Source organism: Arachis stenosperma, chromosome 8 (assembly GCF_014773155.1).
Source record: "Arachis stenosperma cultivar V10309 chromosome 8, arast.V10309.gnm1.PFL2, whole genome shotgun sequence".
NCBI lineage: Eukaryota > Viridiplantae > Streptophyta > Magnoliopsida > Fabales > Fabaceae > Arachis > Arachis stenosperma.
This window is the reverse complement of record NC_080384.1, coordinates 1,122,578-1,133,219: the sequence shown is the minus strand read 5'-3', so window position 1 is coordinate 1,133,219 and position 10,642 is coordinate 1,122,578. Positions and strand designations below refer to the sequence as shown.

The 10,642-nt window shown below is 34.6% G+C and overlaps 1 protein-coding gene across 1 annotated transcript; it reads left to right on the top strand.

Annotated features, from left to right (window-relative positions):
• Positions 1-319: 319 nt before the first annotated feature.
• LOC130944429 (DNA-directed RNA polymerase II subunit rpb1-like) lies at positions 320-1,909 on the top strand. The gene is made up of 2 exons (XM_057872753.1): positions 320-648; positions 1,282-1,909. The coding sequence occupies exons 1-2, from the start codon at positions 320-322 to the stop codon at positions 1,907-1,909; spliced, it is 957 nt and encodes a 318-aa protein (XP_057728736.1).
• The last annotated feature ends 8,733 nt before the right edge of the window (positions 1,910-10,642 follow it).

Genomic DNA, 10,642 nt, shown 5'->3' with positions numbered 1-10,642 from the left:
AACTAATTAAAGAGTAGATACAAGTAGTATTGAAAGCGAAAAGGAAGGGTTTGCATGAGAAAAATGGCAATACAACCAGACACATTGACCATTGAAGAAAAAATATGAACGTAAGAATCGGATGATGATTAGCTTAACGTACATTTAATTGTGTGAAGCAGAAAGCGCGTGATGGCGGAAAAAGGGTATATATAAAAAGAGCTAAGATTCAATGGAATAAAGGCGCACCTTGTTTGTCTGCAAAATCCTCTCGGGGCGTGGTTCTTGGAAATCCTTGCTTTGGTTCCGGCAAGGGAAGAAGGAATTATAATCGGAGAAAATGGAAAAGTTAGCGTATGTTTTGTTATTTTCATTGGTTCTGGCAACGCCATTCCGTACAGCTTTGGGTCAGAGTTTTGATTCATCGTCATGGACGAGTTTCTTAGGCGGCGGTGGTGGTTTATCACAAGACACTCTTGACCAGGCTAAGAAGGCTTTGGAAGCTTCCGGTACCAGTGTCTCCGATGCTGCCAGTGCGGCCGCCAATGTCGCCGCTTCCAGTGGCGCTGATGGAGCTTCAGCTGCCAAAGATCTCATGGCTTCTCATGGTTTCGGCGGAGTACCTGTACCACCATCCATGTCTGACTGGGTTTCTCAGCAATCAGCCATGTAAGATTTTCAATATCCTTTCATTTTATTTTATTTTTTTAATTAGAATAATTTGAGAAATTAAATTACTATTATGACTTTATATTAACTTAATGAAATATATTAAATTATTTTAAATATTTTTTTTGAATAATCATTTAAATTTATAAAAAAATATTTTTTGTATTAAAAAATAATTATCAAATTAGTTATAATATATTAATATATAAATATATATTATTTTATATATTTTTAATATATATTTTATGTTTTAATATATATATTTTATATTATACAAGTAAATAATTTGATGATTAATTTTATTTTATAATGATTATTCATATAAAAATATTATTATATAAAAATAATATTATAAATTATTTGATAGTTTAATATATTTTAATTGAATATTTAACTATTTATAATATCATTAATAAAAATAGTATTTTTTCATATATAATATATTTATTTATAAATAACAAAAATTATGTGAAATTTTAAGTTTTAATTAACCTATTTTTGAGATTATATACGAGAAATTAATTTTTGATTGTTTAATATTAATTAATTTTTTTATTATAAAATTATTTTTATAATTCTTAAAATTTAAAATAAAAAAAGCTGATTGGTGGTTATTATATTGAATGGACGTAGTGGCGGGAAAGCTGGAAATCCTTCCAAAGCACCATCACCATCACCTTCATCAGTTGAAGATGCAGCTGAAGAACCTGCAGCAGATGAGACGAGCGGTGATGAAGATGGTGATGATTCTACACCTTCTTCTTCTCCTTCTCCTTCTCCTTCTCCTTCTGCTGCTGCTCCTGCACCAGCCTCACCCTCACCTTCACCCTCACCCTCACCCTCACCATCACCATCACCAGCACTTTCACCATTTGCTCCGGAATCTGAACCATCAGATTCAGATATAACAAAAGACGACGATGAATATTCTCCATCACAGGCACCTTCCCCATTCAGTTTACCTAGGCGTCTATCACCATCATATCCACCATCATACTCACCAAGACAGGCACCAATATCTGCACCAACACGTTCACCAGCATATGCACCTACACCAAGAGAAGCACCGACACCTTCTTCTTCTTCTTCTTCTTCTCCTTCTTCATCTCCAGTGGTTGCTCCCACTAAGGCACCACCAACTGTTACACCTGTTGTAGTAGAAGATGATTTGTCATTCGGGGCACCACCAGCTGAACATGAGATAGAGGAGAACCCTGAAGCAGCACGATTAGACGATTTAGTCGGTTACCTAGAAGATTAGAGACAACAAATTAAAGAAAAAACGTTGAGCTATAACATATGTAGACAATTATATTCTGTTTGGAAATTAAACCATGTTTTGAGGGGGTGGTATATATGTGATCTCTTATATATGTTATTATTATTCAGTATGGGACATTCCCTGTCTTTTGTTTATCTTCTTCCTTTGATGATCAATATGTATTATTATATTGATTGTTGATGCAGAGTCCACATACATTACAGAAAGGTGCCATATATATATATGTACTAATACACTGTTGTCTCATCTAATGATGAAATAAATAATACATTATATGGTACTTGCTTTTTGCTTCTTTTAATTTGATTCTTTGCTTGTCTGATTCATGGATCATATAATGCGTCAAAGGGTGAAATGAAGCAACAACTGTAAAACTAAATTTTTCATCAACAAATTTCGTTGAAAATCATGGTTCATGTATCATATACTAACACCAAGCTGGTCGTCAAGTAAAGTCATTAAAATAAGAGAAATTTTAGGAACCAATATTTTTTATTAATATTAGTTAATATTTTGGTCTAATAATTTATTTTTATACTACTCAAATTTAAAATTTATGATTTATGATTTAAATTTAGTATTTAAAATATTTAGTATTAAATAAATATTTTTCAATTTAAATAGTGACCTACACAAAAAAAGTGAATTTCCTAGTAAGCCTAATAATTCTTTTTAAAGAGTTCTACTATGGAGACAATGAAGAATGTATACAATGGCTACAATGAGCTGTTTACTTGGTCTAATTCAAATTAAAAGAGTAAATTAACTTTAATTTATCCTAATTTCTAATGACCTGTTCAGTTTTAATTTACCCTACCACCAATTTACCCTTATTTCTAATTTTTCCCATTAATCCAAACCCTTTTGGCTCTCACAGTTAGCCTCCCCCCCAAAACCCCTCCCATTCGCTTCACAGACCCGGACGCCGCCCAGTCGTGTGCGCCGAAACCTGCAACTCCGGACGGTGACCCTTCTTCACGAGCATCCTTTCTCGCTGGCCTCAAGTCCTTCGCCCTGTTGCCGTTGCACATCCCACCATCACTGCAGCGCAGCCTCCACGCGCAACGCCCCCAACCCGAACTGCAGCCCAGTGAGCCGTCACCACCGAATTGAGCAACAACACCCATTCTCCTCGCTCGGACGCCGTGGTCTCCAGCATCCTCGTCGCACTGGTCACAGCGGAGGATCCGAGCCTGGAAATTTTGCCTTCTAATCGTGGACCATTTACCGGGACCACCACAAACATCATAACCAGAACTATATATGCTAACTATCCACGGTAACTGGGTTGAGTTGTTCATTTCACGATTCGTCATCGCTGTTGCATGTTGTACTATAGACAAATTTTGCTGCTGATATGATTGATTCTACATGGTGAGAAAGCATTAGGTGCAATTTTAGTATCTTGGAGCATGTGGAATATGATGTTGGTTGAGATTGTTGCAATTGATTTAACTTTAGCGTGGGAATGGTCGAAAAAGTTTGGTAATCTTGTTTATATAGCAAAAAAATTTTAACTTCCCCCCCCCGGTGCGGACCTTTGCATGCAATGTGATGTAAACTAGCTGATTATTGTTGATGTTTGGTTGATACTTATTGGATGGTTACTTTAGTAGGGTGTCGGATTGTTGTTATTTATCAATGTTTTGAGTTTATTTACTTGGATGGTTACTTCAGTATGTAGTTGGATGGTTGGTTTTGATAGATGATGTTAATACAGGAAAATTTAGAGAATTGATTTCAATGATCGTGAATGCTAGTTTGATGTTATTATGTTGAATGCTTCTTTGAATACATTTGATGTGTTTTATTTTTCTTTCAGTTTTTATTTGGTTTATGTTTGTTAAGTAAACAAATTCATTCAAGATGTTCAAATCGGATTATGATCTGAATTGTATAGCTAATTTATGATTTATTTATTTGCATGGATTTTTCTGGATGAAAAAATTATTTTCTGGAGCTGCCAAGTTAATGTATTGTGTGAAAATAGTTTATATTGATGATTGGTGTGGTTGTAATTGACGGCTGTGCTGCTCCACTTAGTACATTGATAATTTTTGTAAGCCATTTGGATGGTCGCTTTAGTAGGGTATTGGATGGTTAGTCTTGCAAGTTTTTCTTAGTTTCAATTTTGCATGTACAACATTTTTCAAATCTTTCTATATTGCTTTTGTTTATTTACCCAAAGCATTACCTGAAAGCTTTTATTATTGTTGTATAATTAAAATTAAATAATTTTTTTTCTCAGGCTTGAATCACCAGATTTTCACCCCCATACGCTAAATTGCCCTGAGGAGACTCTAACAAGGGAATATATGCTATCTGGATATAAAGAAACGGTTGAAGGGCTTGAGGTGCATAATTATGTTCTGCTGTTTTGTTCAAACCAAATTTGATTATGTTTTTATTTATTATTTTTCACTCATGGTCCCAGCTATAGGAGTAGGATAAGTATACAATGTTCACTATTTTAGCTGTTAAGAAAGAGTTCCAGAAGAAAACTATAACACAACTGCAGAACTTTGTCTTTGCCTGTCCAATGGAGACTGAGCAACAAAGGACGACCTTTAAACGATACTTTATCCTAGTGGTTTTGAAGATGTTTCTTAGCCCCACAAGCCAGCAGACTATTTTTTCGTGGCACCTCCCTCCGATTTTGGATGTCTCGAACCCAAGAAGATTCCACTGGCCATACCAGATATTAAAGTGGTTGCGAGATGCAATGAGAAAATTCCAAAACGAGAAACGGGAAACATGCGGCAGGTGCATGTTCGTGTTACTGGTATCGCAAATAAATTTCCTAATTTTCAAAAACATGTACGTCTTAAGGTGTAAATCCTAATATTTAAAATACTTGTGTATAGATCCCTCCGTTACATGCATGTCAAGCACCCGAGTCTTGGATTGATGAATGGACCGCTGATGAACTTGATAAGAAGGCCGATCATGTTATCTCACAGGTAGGGGTGGGCATGGTTTGGATTTTTTTAAATCCAAACCGGATCCATTTCAGAACCAGATTTATGGTTCATGAAACCAAACCAGAACTGAATTGAAGAGAGAAACCGGTTTTAAACCGGTTTGAAAAAATAAAAACCGGTTTTAGAATTTAAATCCGGTTTTTACTTATAAACCGGTTTTAAATCCAGTTTTACATATAAAACCGGTTTTTTTTAAATCCAAATCTAAAATCCAGTTTTTTTTTAAAAAATCCAAATCTAAAATCCAGTTTTTAAATCCGATTTTTTTAAAATCCAAATCTAAAATCCGGTTTTTTTTAAATCCAAATCTAAAATCCGGTTTTTTTTATAAAATCCACTTTTAAAACAAGTTTTTAGAAATTTAATTTTCAAACCATAATTTTTTTAAAAGTAAAAATTAATACTAAAGTCATTTTAAAGTGTATAGGTTCATTACAACTAGAATTTGGTTCTTTATAAATCTAATGACAATAGCTAATCTATATAACATTTAATCATTCTCAAGACATCAAAAGAATATCACCAAAAAATCTCTCTAAAATAACAACCACAAAGTATCAAAAGATGCCAAGTTGCCAACAAAATCATCAAACAACCACAACCTTTGAGGAAAATATATCTGCAAATAACAAAATATACCTTTGTCATTTTAAAACAAATCTTTGAATGAAAGTATTAAACCAAATGAGAATATTAAGCATACCTAGTCATCATCAAGATTATCAATTGATGCCGCCATAGAACAAGCACCATCATTAGAGGAAAATATATCTGCCAAGGGAATCAAATTAATTATCAAGTCTATATTCAACAACTTTTAATTGGTAACTAATACCTAAATTCTAAAATAGAAAGATAACAAAAACAAAAATAAAATAAAATGAGAAGAAATACGAAACAAATTTTATACCTTGATCAACTTGTTGAAGAACTTCACCATCATCATCTAAAGCAGAGAAAAGATCTTCCTTAAGCCAATCTCCTGTGCAGACTAAGGCTTCTACCATTCTAGGTGTTAAGGAACTGCGATATGGATCGAGGACTCTTCCTCCAGTACTAAATGCAGACTCCGAAGCTACCGTAGAAACAGGTATAGCCAATACCTCACGAGCCATATTTCCAAGAATTGGAAATCGGGTTGAGTTGACCTTCCACCAGTTTAGTATATCGAACTTATGGGAGTATGGCTCGCATTCTTCTTGTAAATATCTATCAAGTTCAGATCTTGTATTTGTTCTGCGACCGGTTGCTTGCAGAAAAAAGCCCATGCCATGAAGATCGGTATTAATGTTGTTGGCTTGAACATCTTGCGTATCAGCTTCACTTGCTTCCTCAGAACTTTGGTATTGATGATAAAGTAACTTTATGCACTTGGACAACTTTGACTTCAATTCGCTTCCACTAGTGTTAGGCCTATTCAGGTTAGTTAGAGAGTCAGTTTGAGATTAGCAATATTTATAAGAGCTTAAGCATCTTTGCAAATCATGTATTAGATTTAGTTAGTTTGTTATATGGCTCATGCCATGGGGAAGAGTGCTTTTCAATGAAGAGTGAAAGCTTGCTGTTTTACAATAGAGAAAAAAATTTTAAAAAAATAGAAAGAAAATAAAGACATCCTATGCAATGCACACTCTCCTGAAAATTTTAATTATAATCTTCATTCTTCACCAACTTTACACTTCATCAAAGAAACTCCCTTGTTATATACCATAGAATCATTCTAGCTAGAGATAGACCTTCAAAATCTAATCCTTGAGACTAGAGCGACTCCACAATTGCAATTGACTACATAAATATTATTGTTGAAGGATTTCTCATTGTTGAGCAAGCACTTGTATCTCTAATCCCTATCTTCCAGTACAAGTATTCTCATAGAATCAGTTTCAAACTCAGCCTCTAGATTAGGAAATATTCTTCATTGAAAATTTAGGAGCATGAACATGTACATATATCATCTCCAATATATTCCCAAGATTACTTACAGATAATAAAATAAAATAAAATCCTCAAATAACTGAATGAGCGTGCCTTCTTTCTAAGCTATAGTTCAAAGTTAGGTCAATTTATGTTGAGAGAAACCTGGTCCTGTTATGAAAGAACATTTAATTATTTGAACACGAATGATCCAAATACTCTCAACTCTCAAGTGATATCATCGCACACACAAAAACTGAAGATGCAACCAGATCCGTTCTAAACTCAACACATACATATCCCTTCAAAAAAAAAAAAACTCAGAACTCAGAACAAGGGCAAGGAGGAGGCTTACCTCAATTGATGAGCATGAGCTCCGGTGAGCCACCAACGAAAGAAGAAGAGAACCGAAAGAGAGAAGACAGAGTCGCGAATGGGAGGTCGAGGACTCGAGGCAGAGAGACAGAGTCTCGAATCAAAGTGAAGACTGAAGACTCGAAGAGGCAGAGGCCGACGAACCACCGGCGAGCTCCGACGAGAGGCAGAGAAGAAGAAATGTTGACGGTGAATTTGTCGGAGAGTGGATTTGGTTTCGTTGAAAGGGATTTGTCGAAGAGGAGAAGACTCAAAAATCAAAATTAGGGTTTTTTTAGATCTGGATTTTAATTTGGATCTGGATTTGGATCCGGTTTAAAACCATTTAAATGGATTGGATCAAAAACCAAACTAAAAAATAAATATAATTTTGTTTGGATTTTTTTTGGTTTAAAACTGGTTTTTTTTAAATGGTTTGGTTTGGATTTTTTTAAAATGGTTTGGATCCGGTTTTTTTGCCCACCCCTACTCACAGGTCCACTCTCTAATAATTTCATTTTTATAATCAAATTGAATACAAATGCCGTCGGAGGTTCACGTTGATTTTTGCTAAGTTTGTTGTCCCATATTGAATACACAGGATTGCATCATCGACAATTCAAGGAAGGAGAAAAAACAGAAGAAAGTATCTAGTAGTAAAGCAGTAAATGAAAAAGCAAGATGTAAAAAGGCCCTGCAAGGACGCTGACCAAGCATCATCTACCCAGGGCAAGACTACATCTCAGCAAAGATATAAGGATGCGGATGAGGTGATCTACTTTCATTATGATAGATCGTGCGCTTATTTAATTGGATCGTTACTTATGTGATTGGATGGTTGGTCCTTATCATAGATCTTGCGCTTATTTAATTGGATGGTTACTTTAGTATGTAATCGGATGGTTGGTTTTGATAGATAATATTTATACAGGAAAATTGGGAGAATTGATTTCCATAACCATGAATGCTAGGTTCATGTTATTATGTTGAAGGCTTCTTGAATACATTTGATGTGTTTTATTTTTCTTTCAGTTTTTATTTGGTTTGTGTTTGTTAAGTAAACAAATGCATTTAAGATGCTCAAATTGGGTTATGATCTGAACTGGATAGCTAATTTATGATTTATTTATTCGGATGCCTTTTTCTGGATGAAAAAATTACTTTCTGTGGCTGCCAATTTGATACATTGTGTGAAAATAGTTTACATTGATGATTGGTGTGGTTGTAATTGACGGCTATGCTGCTCCACTTAGTACATTAATAATTTTTGTAAGCCATTTGGATGGTCGCTTTAGTAGGGTATTGGATGGTTATTATTTATGATAGATCATGTGCTTATTTAATTGGATCGTTACTTCAGTATGTGATTGGATGGTTGGTCTTTATCATAGATCTTGGGCTTATTTAATTGGATGGTTACTTCAGTATGTAATCGGATGGTTGGTTTTGATAGATGATGTTTAAATAGAAAAATTGGGAAAATTGATTTCAATGACCGTGAATGCTGAGTTGGAGTTATTATGTTGAAGGCTTCTTTGAATACATTTGATGTGTTTTATTTCTCTTACAGTTTTTATTTGGTTTGTGTTTGTTAAGTAAACGAACATATTTAAGTTGCTCAAATTGGGTTTGATCTAAACTGGATAGTTAATTTACGATTTAATTGTATTAGAATTTTGATGCATCCTCTTAGTATGTGTGTGACTGGTTCTTGTTATGTAATTGTAAATTTTTTGGGTAATTCCAGCAGTGTGGCAAGGTTGAACAGTGGAAGAAAACGGTCGCATAAGGACTCGAACAGGCGCCATCTACCAGGAGCAAGACCAAATCCTATGCGGTGCCATTACATTAGTGAACACTGGGAATGCCAAGTCATGATTATGATCCTCAACCAATGCTTTCATCCACCATTTTTCATAACTTTTGTCCAAAAACACAACAAGCTTGGCATTTCAATTTGCTCTCATCTCCAGTTTATGGGGCCTTTTCTGTCAACCCTCTCATAGTGCTTCTTTTCCCGCAACCCTTGCCGATTGCAGTAGAAAAATTTTCTGAAAATATTTTCCTCCTCGTCTTTAACAGAATCTCCCTTTCGTATGGCAAAACCAATACCCTTCGTATATGCCATATAGCTTGCGTAAGCATCTTCAACCCCAATAAACTCTGCACATAACAACACAGAACCATTCACAGGGTCTGGACTGCTGAATTGTTCACCCATGATATTCCCTGAGCTCCCTTGATCCTCTGTTGAGGCACCTACATCGCATCCACCACCATCGCAGCCTTGGTATTCACTGTCAGTAGGGCCACTATCACCTTTATCAGTATACGGTTCTTCCGACCCGTTCGAATCATCTTCGTCACCAGAATCAGTGCTCCAACCATCATTCTATTGGCCTGACAACTCTAACGTGCTGTCATCTTCCAAATCCGTCTCACTCTCACACATCCTGGGGTAAAAAATAATGAAGCCAGTCGAGAACAAAGCATGTCGTATGCATAATAAATTACGGAGTTAACATAAATGGAGACAATTGCTATACAATTAGGCATTAACCAAAGTCTATAGCTATGACTAAGTAGTAGATCCCTAACCAATTAAGACTGAGTTGTTATTAAAACTATTTAGCCAATTAAATTGACAAGCACATATCATATAAAAAAATTCTATAAGATTTGTTTAGAAATTTTTAAGGACATCTAATGATGGCCAATTCAAATGCTTCGTTTATTGTAATATAGTTCACAGTTGAAAACTAACGGGACATATACTCACATCATTTGTCACTATCTGGACCTAAACCAACCAATGCTTGAATGCAACCTTGAGCCAAGACCTATAGGTACTTGCATCACATTAAAGGAAGAAATAACATGTTTTCAATCCTTTATAGCTCACACATAAATATGAGAATCATAAATCACAGCTTTGTCAATACTTCTAATATTCAACAACCATCATTGGTCATAATAACAGAAATAAAGTATTAAATATTAACCCCTAAAACTTATCACTTCAAAAAGTAAGAGCTGTATAGAGAAAAATTACCGTACAAAATAGAATGAGAATGAAACATGTTATTTAAGACAAAAAATTTGACAACATCTGGACTTAAATAAAAAAAATTCAGATTTTTTGTTCCAATAACCACTTTTGGTGGGAGTTTAAAAATTGCAAATGCTAGATATGTGACCTGTAAGATTTAATGACAAAAATAGTTAAAGAAAAGGTCCAACTTAAAGGTATTTCAAAGGAAAACCATTTTATTTTCATTTTAGAGCAATCTAAAAAATATATTTTTAGAAATAGTTTAAGAAAAATTCTAAGCATCTTGCCTATAAATAAATAGAACAAAAGCAAAACATTTGCTACCAAAATACTTGTGTAACGGTGACTGGAGAAGAATTGCTGAAAAATGATATAAATTTCACTTTGACACAAATCGTTTGTACTTAACTC